Genomic DNA, 16,969 nt, shown 5'->3' with positions numbered 1-16,969 from the left:
AAAACCTCTGGGTTGAGATAAGAACAGTTTCATAATTTAAATAAGATAAAATATAATAATGAAAAGGGAGACAAAACCAGGTAAATCAAACCCAAGAGAGAGAAGTGTTGCACAGTGCAGTTGCTCACTACCTGCTGACAGATGCTGAAGCAATTGCCAAGCAGCCCTTTCTAGCCAAGTGTCCCCAGTTTGTATACCAAACATGATGTTCTGTGGTACGGAATATCCCTGTGGCCACTTCAGGTCAGCTGTTCTAGCTATGGTCCCTCCCATCTTCTTGTGCACCTGCTCACTGGCAAAGCATGGGAAACTGAAAAGTCCTTCAGAAAGGGTAAACACCACTCAGCAGCAATGAAAATAGTGTGGCATCATTATTCTCATACTGAATTCAAAATGCAGCACTGTGCCAGCTAGTAGGGACAGTAATAATTCTATCCCTTCAGAAAGTGGGATGATATCCACTCCTTATTTTTTGCATCTTTTATGTCATACCCAGGTTCTGTTCTTTGCAGTTACCAGTTACTCTGATGCTGTTACCTTTCCTGTCTTCTGATATATATACATGCATCACACACATGTATCATTGCCTGTGGGCCATCCCTCTAAAATGTCTGTTGAGTTCCTTTAGTCCATAACTTTGAGTTCCATCTGTTGCAACAGTCTTTCAGGGCAGAAAAGATTTTGCATCAAGTTGGATTGTTGCATGCTGGAACCAGTTCTTCTTCTGTCACCACTGCACTTGTTTGGCTTTGCAAAGTTGTTTCTTCATTGGTCTGGGTGATTTTTACTGTAATACCCTTGACATGGCAATTGAATGGGAATTGGGTTCTGATCCCCAAATTCAGAATGGTGAAAACAGGTGCTGTGAGGTACCCAGTTGAGTGATAGGCATATAACCATGAAAGAGACAGTATAAAGTGTTATATGGCAATTAACATCATGCAATTTAATTTATTGGCTACTCACACCCAAAATCAAATCCCCATAAGGAATGCAATGGACTTCCCCATCTTCCAGTATTACCTGCTAAGTGGAGCCAAGTGCTTGAGCAAACTCAGTTCCACAAATCGTTTTGCCTTTTCCTGAAGCAGGAATAACTCAGATTGTTTCCCTCAGCACACTGTGGGAAACTTATCTCTTTCTACAATGTGTAGAAGTTTGGACTGTGCTGTGTCAGACTGACTGTCAGATTCCCTTGTGTTTACTTAACAGGTGGCTTCTGCTAAATGTGTGTCCCAATATTTGAAGGTCCTGCCGCCCACTGCTCCGGGATAAATGGATTGTTGTATCATTTCATTTTTCTGGAGGGTGGTACATGACAGACAATGTGATATTCCCACTCAGTGCCATGGTCTTTGGCCCAGTTGTCTGTGATGTTGTTCAGAAAATGCACACAATGCAGTTGCAGTGATTAGCCCCTCCCAGTTTATGTACTGGGATTAACAATGTGGTATAGAATATTTCTTTGGTCAGTTGTCCTGGCTGTGTCTTGCTCCCAACTTCTTGTGCAACTGCTCACTCAGCACAAGAGAGTGAGAAGTCCTTGAATTAGGGTAACCCTTATTTAGCACAACTAAAACATCAATGTGTTGTCTTACACTAAATTCAAACAGAGCACTGTATAAACTATTAGGAGAAAAAGTAACTCTATCCCACCTGAAAGCAGGACAAACAGTTGTTACATAAAGGTACTAATTTTCTCTTGCACTGTTTACTCTTTTAAATCTTCACAGCAGAGACCTCAAAGAAGGAAAATAAGAGTTTGCAAGCAGAGGACAATTTTTGTCAGTCTGCAGTATCTGAAGCAGGTGGACCAAGGACTGAGGTAGAAACACAACTAAGTGTAGGTACACAGTCTGTTACCTCTTTTTTTGAGTGTATTGTTACTGGAAAAACAGTTATGAGAAATTATTTTTACTTACTTTTGCTTACTCGTTACATTCTGTGTGGATGTAATGCTTCCCAGTGATGTAATGCTGATGTCTAAGATGGGTTGGTGGTTTTTTGGTTTTGTTTTGTTTTGTTTGTTTTTTGCTTTGTTTGGTTTTGGTTTGGTTCTTGCTTTTGGCTTTTTTGTTGGTTTTTTTTTTTTTGTTGTGGACAGGTTTCCCCATGCATGTAGAGTCTGTGCTGCAGCTGTCAGGGTCTGCAATTTGAGCCTTTTACCAGCAGATTACATAAAGGAGAGTATTTAAACTATATCTTGAGATTAAATTGTTTAGAGGGTTTTTAGAGGTACATATCCATGTCACAGTTCAGTACAATGGCTGATGTTAAGTTTGGTGAAGAGTCAGACATTGTACAAAAAGACCGCAGCTTTCTTTGCATGTATTTGATACAGCAACCAGATTACAGCTGCTCATGGGCATGTGTTTATGAATATGTTTGGGTCATTAAATATTATGAAGCTCTTCCTTTATTTCATTTATATTCTGAAGCCACACCAAATCTGCTTGACAATCATTCATAGCTCCAAATACCGTGAGCATGGATTCGCATGCTTTAAGAAATGTCTGTGTTGCTGACAGGCTTTCATAGAAGTCAGTGCTTTAATTAAAAATGGGAAATAATGGCTAAATCAATACTCTCAGATATTAATGTTTAAACTTTAGATTTGGAATTCAAGTCAAGTTTTCCCAATTGAGAAAATTAGTGTTTCCCAAAACAAAATTAACAGGAAAAATAGTTATGTTTTTAATCTCTGCAATGGTTTGAAAATTGTTGGATCACCTAAGAAAGTAAAATACCCCACCCTCCCCCAAACCATGTAAAAAACATCTCCCAACTTTAATTTTCACGTTTCCATTAGTGCTCCCCATTTTGTGCATTTTGATTCTAGAATAATTTGTTGTTTACCAATTCTTATGTATTTAGTACTCACTTGAAATTACTTGTCTTGGTTTGAAAAGATAGGTGTCTGCTAAGGAAGGCAGGAGCCTCCCCTGAACTGGAAACTGTAAACCCTCTCCCTCCAAATTGTTATAAATTTGAAATTAAGGGGCTCTCAGGCAAAGATATGGGAGCAGGAATAACAGTTCTTTATTAGGGAAGAAAATAAAAAATAAAATAAACAATGCAGTAATACAAAACGACACTGACAGAGTCAGAATTCGACCTGACACTGTGTTGGTAGCAGTCCAATTGAAATTGTAGCTGCAGTCCTTCTGGAGTGGCAGATATGGTTCTGTTGGAGAGTGATCCTGTAGAAGAGTGTAGTCTCCCTCTGGAGATCCAGTGGAAAAGGCAGCTGCTCCTCTGGGAATCCAGTGGAAAGGCTGTTCTGGTGTCCCAAAAATCACAGATTATATCCAGGTAGGAATGCCTGGCTCCTCCCTCTGGGCGGAACATCTCACAATGGGATGCTGTAATTTTATCAGTCATGCAGTGACACTCGATGGCCCATTAACAGCAGCTGTCTCCCAGAGGGAAGATTGGTTTGTGGAAGAGATAAACTGCCCACCTAACAGAAGATAACTGCCACACTTCTAACAGATGGCAAATAGAATATACGTTGCCTTGTAATCTAGGACACTACTTCAAATAGCAGAATGTAGACATGGCCACTTTTTGCCAGCCTTCTTCCACACTATTGGAAGTGAGACTAGAAAAGTGGACCAGGATGCTGGTAATTGCTGTTCCAGATTATTACTAGCAGCTAAGAAAAAACAATGTACATAATTTTATTTTAATGTGTCCAGCTTGTACTCACTTTACTGTATCAAGTACTGAATCCTCAGCTAACTTGCAGAAAAAAATTAAGGTATTGGAATGGTGTGGAGAAACAGGAGACAAAAAAAGCTCTAGGAGGAGGGAGCTGAGCAGCCTCCTGTGCTGACTGTGCATGTAAGCTGCATTACTGATGAATCACCAAGTTCTGGCTTTTCTTATTTTCTACATGGATTGCCATATTCTGTTGGATGTCATGATAAAAATAAAACTATAGAATAGCATAAAAGTATAAAAATAAGACTTTGCAAATAAATTTTGCCAACCACTGCAGTATAGTCCCTTGGGTTTATACAGATAGGGGAGACAAACAGAAAGAGGCTCCTATAATTGAATTGTGTGGGCACTTATTATAAGTAGAACTGTTAGGAAAAAATCTTGGCAGTATTGTTGACAGGTCACTTTGAAATCTTATCGTCTACATTGAGGCCAGAAGTAAAACACAGAAAAACTAGTCATCCATGACATAAAGATAACTTTTAAAAAAGATAAAATTTGCTGAGATGAGACAGAAGACTTAGCTATAAATTAAGTATTATTTTAGCTGCTGTTTTATAGGATCATTACTATGAGTGCTTTAGAAAGGTGCAACCATAGGTAGGATGATGAAAGTATTTTAATAAATTCAGAAAATTTTAGAATAACATTTGCTTTGCTTTTGTTCCACAGGCCGACTCTCAAAAAGGTAAAGAATCAACAGATGTCCATGCAAGCACATCTGAAGGTAAAAATAACTTTGATTATCAGTATTGCAATTACTCTAGATGGATACTTTTGCAGGCTATTTTACAGCTTTCCATTTTACTTCATTCATCTGTAAAATGGATGTAAAAACATGCTTTCCTCCAAGGTGCTGAGATTCGACTCCTATACCTTTTAGAGGAATTCAGATATAATTATGAGTCTTGGTAAAGACACTATTCAGAAAAAAAGTACCACAAAAAAATGCTGTTTTAGTGGCACTCAGTTTCTTTCATGAACTATTTTTGGTGGGGAGGTCATATGTAGATCTTAGTCTGAATTTGTTCACTTGAATTTTTTTTGTGTTATTCTCCTAAGACCCTAATGCAACTCATGCTTCCATCTGGACACGAAGCAGTCATTTAAAACGTCAGAGGCTAAATAAAAATAGACAGGAACCTGGACTTGAAACTTCCCAACAAGATGAGGAAAATGCTCTTCAAATGTCCAAAAGCAGGTACCATTACTGTTTTTTTATTTTGTTGCTTGGGCAGCCACGAACTACATTAGTGTCACAGGATGTGCAACTGGTATTTCTTCTCCTTTCTCCCTACTTTACTTGCTTGATTTTAAGGTTACTAAAAGTAAAGTCTAATGCAAGATGGCAAGAGAGAAAAATGAGACATTATTTAAAGAGTGATTGCACCAAAATGTAGTACCTGTGAAAGCTCAGTAGATATTAGAAATAATAGGAAAACAGTGAAGGCTGAGAGTGTCCTGTTGGAACTGAATCTGTACAATAGTAAAAATATTTGTATTCACAGCACAGTTTCTTGAGATAATATATCTGGACTTATATCCATAATACTCTGTGTGGTCTTTGAGGATGTATCCCTTCCCCAGTTCTTGTTAGTCTTGTTACTTCTTTATTGCAGTAAAATATGGTCTGACTGTTCAGCTGGGGAGCTGGTTACTGCTTGTCAGCTAATAACAAGTGTTATAGGGGGACCATGTCTTCAAAGGAAAGCCCTTTGCTCAGACAATATTTTAAACCATCATATCTGATCTAACATCCTGAAAAGAACCCAAAAACATTTCCGGTTTAAATGATGTTAACCTGTGTAACAATCATCAGATGTGGATGTGAAGAGTAGTGTAATTTTGTGTGCCATAAGAATTCTTACAGGACAGGGCTTGGAGTAATAATTTGTACTGGCTTTCCATTCAGAATATCTATTTTAAGTAAATAAGTAGCCCCTTCTTCCCTCATAGATGCACTGTGCCTGCCCCACCCTGCTCCATGTGTATGTCTTCCTCTTGTTCTCTTCCAAAGAAATCCACTTCAACCCCTAAAGCCTCTTTAGACAAACTGAAGATAACTTGTTTATCTTACAGGAAATCACTCAAGCTTGTGACATGAAGCTTCTTTAAACAGAATTTATTGTGGGGATTTTCTTTGCGCAGCTGAGGCCTTCCACTAAGCAGTGCCTAATTTTTGTGTTTAAATTGCTCTGTGAAATTACAGATAGTGTATTGCTGTGCTGCACTGTGAGTGCACTGCCCTAAGCTGGTTCAAACAGGTCAAGCAGCACACTTGATGCTGCTACAGCTTAAGAAATGCTGTTACTTCTAATAATTGGCTAGTTCATATGTGAGAGGACTAACCTGATATGCTTGGTTACTAAACTAACCCAATTTGAATGTCAAATTTTGGGCCTTGCAAAATTAAGGCAATGAGGTGTTGCTGTTACACAAGATGTGTTAATGGTGTTTTTAAGCAGAGCTAAAGAGGAATGCTAAAATGAAGGCATGAGAACAGCATATGGGCTTGGTATTTTCCATGCACACCAACAAATGAAAGAGGGTCTTCTGTTGTGCACTTTCCTGTTGAGTCCTACTTTCATCTCAAGACTGGCATGTAGGATAAAACCCTCCAGTACTGCCTTTACTATGAGATCACAAAGTAGACTACTGTGAATCTATTACTTGCACTTTTTTCTTTGCTTGTATGTAATAGTTTCAGTTCATCTAAACTTTATCATCTTGAAAATGAGAACTGAATATTTGAGTTACTGTTACTACCCTGCAGTAGTGGCAGTGCACCACGGCTTCATCTTTAGATATTTGCTGATTTAACCTCTAGCTGATGGTAACTTATTCACTCATAATGTGTTTATTACCTTGAGTTACTTTCCAGTCATGGTCTTTGTAACATCTGTATTTTCAGTGATTATACGAATACAGTTGTTTTCATAATTCCATTATTTGAAACTGTTTCTACAGTGGGGATGGGGGGGAAAGAAGTTGCTGCTTTTCTTAACCCTTTGTAGCTTTCAAATATGTAATACATCACTACTTTCTAAATTTAAAGTAACAAGCTTAGAGAAATTTCAGATTTCTTTCCCGTAAAATGGAAGTGAGACAGATATAATTTTATAATTGCCTAGTTGTTATTATTTTTTTCCTAGTGAGGAGTTAGCCATTTTTAGATGCACTTAGTTTTCTAGATTTGTGTTTCCTATGGCAAGTATGTACTACATAATTGGTCATGAAAGAATTTCCCCACTGAGATCACCAAAATTATGTATTAATCTAAAAGATATATCTTAATACCTACAGGCCAGAACTTCTTGCCCATGCATCTGAAAGCTCTGAAGACTTAGCAGAAGTGCCTAAGGTGGATACTGTTGAGAAGGACGAGGAAATAATTGTTGAAAATGAAGACCAGTCTGTATTAGAAGCGGAAATGCATGTATCACCCTCTGAGAAACAAAGTGAGATGGAGGTGAGCTGGATGGGATAGCAATAGCAGATAGGTTTGGAATACAGCTACAGTTTCTGTTAAATGTGGTGCTTGCTACCTTGCTCCATGTGATTCTCAGTTCTTTGGTTTTTTGCACCAGTGCTTCATTAAGAAATGTATCTGAAGAAATATATCTGAAGGCTAGTACAGAATTAGTTTCAGGGAATATTTCACTGTATGTGTTTTGAACAATAGAGTTTATAGGATCTTCAGTAAGATGAATTTCTAGCTTGTCTACCATCCTACTTTTCTTCATTGATTTCTCCTAATGAGAAATTCCAGAGAACTGGGATAAGATCAAGATCTGACCCAATATCTCTAATCTTAAAGAAAAGTTTTTTCAATACATCAGTACCTGGTATGCTTCAGTGACTTCTGTTGGTTCTTTTTACTTCTCTACTTAAAAATTGCCTGTTGGATTTAAAATTCAATTTTAAATCCAGCTTTTAGCTTCACCTTGTTAACAACTTGAATTTAAATTTCTGAATATTCTTTATGCCTAGCAATGCCTCAGGGGTTTTTGTTCTTACTGATGGATGAGAAAGTGGACTTTGTGTATGTTAGGTTCAAGGAATGATTGCAGGAGGCATGAGACATGCATTGAAAACTTCTTGTCCTGGCTCCTAACTGTAAGCTATGGTCATATATTTAGTACAAGTGACAATAACAAACTAATACTCAGGCTAAGTTGGCCAATCTGCATTAAGTTCTGTCTTCTTAGTACACAATTCTAGATATCTCAGGTATCTGCTTCTCACATTAAGCTGCAAATTTAGATCGCATGTACATCCATTAGTGCTGGGCAACAATAGCTGGGCATAATTTTGACTTACAAATATGACCTTTTTTTTTTTAGGAAATGCCATCAGAACCTCTTAATGGTGAGGTAGCAGAAGAAACTGGTAAGACCTCACTCATGGTTGAAGGGGAGATGGCAAATGAAGTTCCAAGTGGCGAATCAAAATTGCTATCTGAGAATCAAGGAAAAGAACCTGTAACACCATTTGTTCCATTAACCCTTGATGCTCCAGCAAAACCCCCAGAAGACACTGAATCAGAGAAGGTGAGAGAACTGAAACAAAATGTGAAGTCATTTTTACTTCAAAGTGTATTTATCTTGCAGGGATTTTTTTTTCTTTTGTTAAGTAACAGAAAGTAGCCCCTGACATTGTATGAAATTACTAGGAGAAGCAATTATTAGGCCAGATGATGTAAATCCATAAGGAGAATACATTAACATTTCTGTTTCAATGTGTAGAAGTGGGACCTATATGCATGTGATACCCAAAAGAAAGATAAGTTTGCAGCAGTTTGCCTTGACAGTCATGAAACTGCTGTTTCTCACTAAAATACTGGTTTGGTAAGAGTGAAAAGCCACACACTTGTTTTGTCTAGCAATTTGTGCCTGATGAGGTGTACAAATAATTAACTACTGCTAAAATGCCTTTGCTTTCAGAACACAGGTTTTACTGTTTTCTTGTTTATAGTGCAAAAGCAGATTATTATATGCTAGCAAAACAATAGTTGTATTTGTCTAAATTATTTTTTTTTCCCTTGGGATTAATATTAGAGTGTTTTTCCTGCACCTCAAATTATTCAACTCTTTTGAACAATTTGAAAATCAGAGAGCAACTCTGGATATGAAATGCAGATCACAAAATAGTCTTGTGCAAAAAGGAGGACTATTTTTTCAAGTTATGCGTGTAGAATTAAAAACCTGCTGAATGCCAAACTATCCTCTGATGTTAATAACAAGAGGCAGTAGTTGTTCAGTGTCTTTTACCTTCAACTAATTGTCCCTTTGATTGTTTTCCTCCACCCATAGGTTTTAAATGAAAATGATTCAGAAATGCTGACTGAAGAAGTTACATCAGTAGAGAAGGAGGGCACTGAAGAGCAGCAAGAGTCTGAAAAGGCCAGCACTGAAAACGCAGCTGCTGTGGCATCAAAGGAAGAGCCCTCTGACAATGGCCTGCCCAACTCTGTGGTGACTGAAGCAGCAGAAGAATCTGTTTCTGAAAACCTACCTTCCTCATTAGAAGATCAAAATGAGGAAGCAGGGCACAACTCACAGGAGGCCCCTGCTGCCTTGAGTCAGAGCTCCTTGGTAATGGTTGAACTTGAGGGTGTTTCTTTTCAGCAGCCTTCTGGACAGGAGGCACAGAAGAATCAATTGGAAGAGCCCTCAGAAGAGTCTGCAGAGCAGCCAGATCACTACACGCAGACAGTGGCAGAGCGGGCTGCTGACAGCAGCTCTGAGGAAGCAGAAATTGAGGTACCCGTTGTAGATCGGAGAAACTTGCGAAGAAAGGCTAAGGGCTACAAAGGTCCACCCAAGAAAAAAGGAAAGCCAGCTTAAAAATCAAATAGTGATAATTTATCTATTTATAACAAGGCTATTTTGTGTAAAACGTTAAGGTGTAACTGCACCATATCTGGCACAGGACACATGTGCTTAAAATTCTGTGTTGGATTTCCTCTTGTGTTCATCACCTTTCCTCAAGTTTTGATTTGTTTTTTAAATTTAACCACTAGAAATTGAACTTCTTCACAGTATGAAAGTAAATAGCCAGTCTCCTCCCTTTATAAAGGATACATGATGAATAAATACAGTTGTGCTTTCAAATTGAATAGTTTGTATATTTGAGGTGGTAGTCATGGAAGAAAAATGCAGTGTGAAATCCTGGCCCTGTCAAGGTCCCTTAAATTGCTATAGACTTCCTTGTCACTGTACATGACTGGAGATAATTTTTTTTAATAACTTTGTGTTCTCTACTGTGGAGAAAAGCAGAACAAGAAAAATCTTTCATTGTTTCTTGTTCCCTTCCCACAGGCTTAAGAGATTAAAAGAATGTAAGATTCTTCATTCTAGGTCTCAAAATGTACAAGAAGGCGTAGCTCAGTAGATCAATGCAACGTGAGCAGCACTTCTCTTTCATGAGAATCCCTTGAAACAGCTGAGTTGGTAGAGTGCAGTGCAGTGTCTGCCACAGCACTTCCTGATAACGGATTTCTTGAGCAAAGATTAAGAGATGCCTAAACGCAGTAAACTTTGTAGCTTCCAAAGCAAGCATTTTGGTAAGCCCGTGTTTTTCCAGAGTATATGGAATGGAGCCTCTGTGTGGAATCATTTGAACTGCCTTCCTAACTACTTGCATGTGTTGAGCTGCTTCCTTGTTGCATTACAGGAAAAGATATGACTACTCTTGATCTTGTTTTGGTCTGAATGGAAGTGGTTCTTTGTGTTTCCAAATAATTGGCTGGTGCTGTGGGGTAACTACTAAAATGTTGTGTCTTCCAGGTGTGTGACTCCTGTGAGCACTGACATTTCAGGTGGTGGTGATATTCATTAGTGTATTAGTGGGTATTTCAGCAAATGCTTGCTTGCCAAACTTCTATGCCTTTAGGAGTTAGTGGGTGATACCTTGCAAATACTTCTAATTCCCACATTTGTTTTCTAACTTGAGTGTAATTTCTGGGATGATAGCTTCCCAGTTGATGACTTTTCTTAAAAGCAGCAACCAAAATTCACTGTATGCCAACAGAAATAAACACAGAGTTTTCATGCTCATTTCCCTTCTGAGGTTCTCTTGGCAAACTGTGTATTTAACTTGTCACACATACCTAAGTTGGCCTTAGTTTGCTGTATGTTTCTTTCTAGTAAATGCAGATCCTTTTGTAATGGCTAAAAACTCAGAAATAAAAGAACAATGATTCTGAGAACAGAAAATTACACCTTTTATCCTGCATATGCCTTTTCCAAGATGTGTGAACTAGTCTTTTGCAGTGTTGCAAAAACAGAGGTACAAGTTCACTTGAATAGTTGCAATGCTATCTTAACTTTTATCCCTTTATGAAGTTAATGTAAGAATCTGGTTTTGGATTTTATGCTTATAAAGTTTAACTCTATTTATATGATATTTTAACTTTTTAAGATATATTCATGCTTTTTATTTTTCATGTGATGAAGTACCATGCTCCTTTTTAATCTGTTAAGAGCAATCTACAGGAAAAAAAAAGGCGGCTTAAAAAAATGTGTTAACTTTAGATTCAGGGTATGTGAGATTACTGAGTTAAGTAAGGGTTTCTTGAACTATTGCATCTAGCTATAGTATCTTATCAATATACATACAGGTACTCACTATGAACCCCATGATTGATAAATATTCAAGATCTTTCCTGATTGTGTATAAACATATTCAAGTAAACCTTAAACATTTCTAAAACTCATAAAGCTTTTTATATAAAGCATGTAAGACAAAACTTTTGATATTTTCTGTATGGTTTCTCTTTTACTGCTGAGATTAATTCTTTTAAAAAAAGAAGTGGCTAGAAAACACATCTATTGCATTGCTAAGAATTGGGGATTTTTGAGGACTGGTGGTCCTCAAAAAATAGAGTGGTTGTATACAGTGTACTGCAACTCATCTTCCATTTTTAGGGCAAGCTTTACTGAAGATTCATCTTCTGAGTCCTTCAATTGATACAAATGTATCCACTCTGAAAAAGTTAAGTACTCTTTTACTTGTGAGCCCCCGTAATTTCAATTACTTCTAGGTGGATTTTTGATATGTATGTTTATCACTTATATTCCTGGTGAGGTTGGAAAACTGTTCATGAGAAGTAATTTCACTCACCCAGATTTTACTTTTCATGGCTAAGTTGGAATGATTTCAATTAGTATCTTTCTTTTGAGACATTTGCGGAGTAAATACATAAATATTATGAGATTATGATATTAGGATAGTTTTCGTTTCTATTGAGAATGATAAAATAATTTCATTTCAGTGAGTCAGTTTTAAATACTGAACTTAAATTCACATGTTAAAAGTACACCCTTGAGTAGATACCTTTATAAATCTGGGGTGCCTGGGGTAATAGCTGATGAGTAGACTTTTGCAAACAGAATGTCGGCAGTTGTGGTGCAATTAGCAATTCCAATAACCAGTACAGTCATGAAAGATGGACACTGTTCTAACAGTGATCACAGCAGTACTTTGCACCAAAGAACACGTTTTATTTCTACAACTTCTTTGGCATCAATCTTTCTCCAGTAAATGCAGAGTAGCAAAATCAAAATACTGACTTTAAGAAATAGTTTTTATTGCTGTACTGATTGTCCCACAGGAACAGTAGTTCAATACCTTATTAATTCTGTTACACTTATATAAGGGAACGTGTTTGACAACTATATTGACTGGAGTGCTTTACCATGGGGACTATTAACTGTCTTATTAATATCAAACTCTTAAACAATTTTAAAGATCCTATTGCACCAGCAACGAAAGATTAAAAGATCAACTTTATACAAGTTTGTACCAAATGTTATTACAACATGCTGTGGAACTATGTGTGTACAGTGAAAGCAGGCAGTATTATTTTTGAGCTTTATTTAGTCTAGGAATAGAGTTTAAAGAACATTAATTTGTGACTTCAGCCTTGCACTTAAATGGTAAATGGTTTTGTACTTGAATCCCATATTTGTTCAAATGTCTGTCTTGTACTGCTTCTCCCATATTCTCTCTTGATCCATTTTAATTTAATGCAGAATTCTTGTTTGCTGTTCTCCTGTTTCACAGTCCTTCGCATGAAAGTGTAAAATCTTATTTCAAAAGCGCTTTAACTTATTTCAGATGATGTCCAACCTTGCTGCTTTTTTGTACCATTTCTTTTGTAAATGTCAGTAATCAAATTGATCATTTACAATGTCATTGACACTATTAGCAACAAATTGGCCTAAGTTTCAGCTTCCTTGCTTCTAAGTGACTGTTCTAAAATATTACTATGGGGATACACTTTAAATTTATTTCCACAAATGTGGTGTTAGCTGTTTTCTAAACTGGTGATACCCTGTTTATAAATCTTATGAAAGATGTATTGCTATTGCATAGTATTGTACCTTAGTCTTGTTACTGTGTTAATTTTTTCTTTTTTTTTAGTACTGTCTTGGCTGCTTTTGAAATGTTTTGAAGTAGTAATAAACTCTTATTTTGTGATTATTTTTTGCTTGGTTCTTAATATTTGAGTCCTTTTCCTATTATATAGGAAGAACATTTTAAAGTGGTTCAATGCACTGGAACATGAATTTTACCACCCGTCTTCTGTAAAGGAGTTTTTAAGAAATCAAAAATTATTAGTTAAAAACCCTTGTATCAATGAAAATAATTTTCTTTAGCTTTTGCATCAGATTTTATTTTTAAAAAGCAGCAAAATAGGCTCTTCTGAGCATTACGGCATGCATTCTGCTGTTTATGTCAGTTCTGCAACATGATGTAAACTTAGGAGTTATTGACATAGTTTGCTATAGACAAGCCAACTAGAAATGCTGTAACACACTCCCCACAGTGTGGTACATTAAAATGTCTTAAGTGCAGTTGTGATATTCAGCCAACAAGTTATGTATCTATAGCACTAAATATAGTAAAGGTTTTCAAGACAGCTGTAGGAAATTAAAATATTCTTTTCATGTTGTTAATGTTCAGCAAAGACTAAAGCAACAAGAATTTTGGTTTATAAAAATAAATGCAGGTTTATCTATTCTGACAAAATGCCCTCTCTTCAAGCAAGTAACTTACTGGTTTGTTACCCTCTCTTACTTTCAAATACTTGTAAGTTACCAAGTCTAGAGTGGGGCAGTGTGTCAAACTAATAAAATAGTAACAGGTTATGGTTACAGTTACTGTGTTTGTAGGATCCTATAAGAGAAGTTATAAAGATTGTACAAAAGCAGCTGCTTGACTTCCTGCCAGAGTTCCAGATCTGAAATCTGAGACAAGAAGCATCTGTGATAGAAGAGATCTCATCTCTGGAGAAGAGAAAGCTCAGGAGAGTCTTAACCTTGTGTACACATACCTGGTGGAATGGAAGTGTATGTCACAAGTAGTTTAGGTTGTTTAATGGACCACTGTCAAAGGTATTAGCAAAAGCAGGTTTAATATAAATTTGCAAATCATGACTTTAAAAAGTTTGATGGCAAGATTCACTCTATTACTTACTAGAGAGATGAAGCATACAAAGGAAAATTGAATTAGAATCAATCTGAAATTATTCACAGAGATAGGGAATGCAAAAAGGTTAGGGAGACCTCCTGCTGAGTCATGACATTCAAAGAGGACCCCCTTACTTTTGTAGAAGCATAGAAGATAAGGTTTGTTGGTAATTACACAGTGAGCAAGAGCAGGACATGGATTGAGATGGGGACATACAAAGGTAGGGCAGCACTTTTTCAGGACAAACATCCTTGTTCTGGCTTCTGGAAATAAAGCACAACACAGTACAGTGCAGGCACAGGAATGGGGCTGAGGTATCTCCATGACTCCATGAAGCTCGGGTGCACATGTGCCCCAGGACCTGGACGCCCCATCCGCTGGATTTTCCTTTCCCTTTTCCCCCTCCCTCATCTCTCTTCCTTTTCACCCTACCCTTTATCCAAACTCCACTGGTGAGTCTAGGAGATCAGGGACTAACATACCAATTTCCATGCTAAGTATGGAATTTTGAGGATTCTCTGACTTTTATCATTCTGTTCAACCACAAGCACATATGAATTTTGGATGATTCCTTCTCCTCACAGATGGGATGCCACAGCTTTCCAAACTGCTGACAGAGCATGATTGAGAACAGTCATAGTTCTGGACTTCGTCAGTGGTTTATCTGTAAAGGACTTGGCAACACTCAGTCATTGACTAGTTTAACATTTATGAAGAGATTCAATAGGATTTACTCAACAGTATAACATAATTACAGATCTGAGATGGAAAGCTTATAGTGTACTTGCTACAGTGTGTTTAAATCAACTCACAGATATGTGTGTGTGTATGTGCATACGTACAAAGATAAAGATACCTACTAAAGTTCCCCTTAAGTTCAGTGAAATACTCATATTGAAGGCCTTTGCATTTCTGAAGGAGTGAGGGTTGAGCCTTATGCAGTATGGGGAGCTATCAGTTCAGGTCCCATCTTCAGCTTTTGACATGGGTCCTCTGAGTATTGCAAACTCTTGAGTTGGTGAGCTGTGGGAAGTGTCACACTCAGAGGAGCCCGCTGTGGCCCAGGAGGGTTAGAAGGGCCTCACTTAGGAACATTGTTTATAGGATTGTTTAAGTTGATTGACTTAAGACATCAATTAATCATCATCCTGGCTGTAAGTAATTACTGGAATTCTTCAAAAGTCCAGTAATAATAATACCGTTCCACTGGCTATGGTTCAGGTAAGTAAGACTATTGGGGATGGGCAATCATCTCCTGTGCCCCTCCTTGGTTAGGCATCAGAAATTCCTGTTTATGGACTGTTTCTGGTAAGCTCAAGGGGAGTTTAACTGTGCAGGAATCATTAATCAAGGCAAAAACCTAATGAGATCTATGGAGGAGGCAGAGGCCAGGTATCACTGCAGGATATAACTGTGATATCCTGTGGTGCCCAGTTGGGGAAAATTCTATTTAAATAAAAACCAGTTTAAACTGGTCAAATTTAAGTGGTCAAATGCTGGATCAGGTTGCTCAGAGGTGGTGGAATCTCTACACCTGGATATACTCAAATCTGCTGTAGGTGACTACTGACTGTATAAACTGAAGGAAATTTATTAGGGTTTGATTTGCAACTGGTGCTAAAAACTCTTTAGCTAGAAGTGAAGTACTATTTAAGAATAAGAATATAAAGTGGTGAGTGTGGATATTTATAGTGATAAAATATTTCTGTTTACCACTAAATCCATGACTGCAAGATTACCAATTCAGTTGCAACATTGCTGAAAGCTTCCAGTTTAGAAGTAGCCTTTGATTCTTTTATTTCAAGAATGCAAGCTAAATATATATTGATCAGCTAAAGCTTGTGACCTTTAGCTTCTCTTCAGTATTTCTTAAAGCCACCAAAATTGCTACAAATAATTGTAGTATCGAGACTGTCAAACCATTTTCAAAGGTCACATATTTAAGCCCTTTTAAATTAATACATTTTAACTTCTGAAACTGTTCTCTTGCTTGAAACTATGGTGCTACACTCTCCTAGATTAATTAATTCCATTAATGCAGTCATGGAAACAAAGGGGAGAAAGGCAGGAGGTAAGGGGGCAGGTGGAGAGCAGCTGCCCTTGTGGTTATCTTTCACCCTGCTCTGTAGTAGTGCATCCCCTGCTCCTTTTCCAGGCACCACTGTGATCTGACAAAAGCTTGCTGGGCCTCAGCCGTGACTGAACAGCACCAGGGCTCAGCTCCTCTAGGGCTCATCAGAAACACTGCCTGCTCTCAGAAACAACTGATAACAAGCTCCTGTTTTCATAATGAAGAGCCTTGAAAACAGTTTCTCTTGCCTGACTGCCCTAACATCGTTGCTCTAACACTTTCAAATAAACTGGCTGAGCCAAACTATGGCCAGGATGAAACAGTTGTGACTGAAATCCACTCTCTCAGGCCCACAAACAGAGGTCAAAAATAAGATCTCCTGAGCTGCAGCAGGCTGCAACTAGCAACTTCTGAGTGGGGCCTCTCAGAGCCAGCTAACCCTTGTTTGTTGTATACACAGGATTGCTAAACAAGGATACCCTCACTCATTGAGGCCCAACCCTTTGGCTGCTGAGGACATCAAAAGCATCCAGAGTGAGCATTTCACTACCTTTGAGGGGAATGTTTCAGAGGTACCTTGCACTAATTCTTTGTGTGCATGCATGTGCACACATGCTACAGAAAATCTAGGAGAAATTCTGCTTTCTTAGATGTTTAAGCATCTTAGGTATCTAAGTTAGGCCTGTAAGGTAAGGACAC

General features: G+C 37.8%; 1 protein-coding gene across 4 annotated transcripts in view; it reads left to right on the top strand.

The window, feature by feature from the left end:
• Nucleotides 1-13,300, top strand: part of FAM169A (family with sequence similarity 169 member A) — a 38,860-nt gene extending 25,560 nt beyond the window's left edge. For 3 of the 4 annotated variants that reach the window (XM_030969517.1, XM_030969515.1, XM_030969518.1), the window contains exons 8-13: nucleotides 1,734-1,843; nucleotides 4,396-4,450; nucleotides 4,786-4,924; nucleotides 7,027-7,192; nucleotides 8,067-8,273; nucleotides 9,036-13,300. In XM_030969517.1, the coding sequence (XP_030825377.1) occupies nucleotides 1,734-1,843; nucleotides 4,396-4,450; nucleotides 4,786-4,924; nucleotides 7,027-7,192; nucleotides 8,067-8,273; nucleotides 9,036-9,569 (1,211 nt within the window). In that variant the 3' untranslated portion in view covers nucleotides 9,570-13,300. The remainder of the gene's footprint in view (nucleotides 1-1,733; nucleotides 1,844-4,395; nucleotides 4,451-4,785; nucleotides 4,925-7,026; nucleotides 7,193-8,066; nucleotides 8,274-9,035) is intronic. The other variant, XM_030969516.1, reaches the window with a different exon arrangement.
• The last annotated feature ends 3,669 nt before the right edge of the window (nucleotides 13,301-16,969 follow it).

This window comes from Camarhynchus parvulus, chromosome Z (assembly GCF_901933205.1).
Source record: "Camarhynchus parvulus chromosome Z, STF_HiC, whole genome shotgun sequence".
Classification (NCBI taxonomy): Eukaryota; Metazoa; Chordata; class Aves; order Passeriformes; family Thraupidae; genus Camarhynchus; species Camarhynchus parvulus.
The sequence above is the reverse complement of the archived record's forward strand: the minus strand, read 5'-3'. Positions and strand labels throughout refer to the sequence as shown.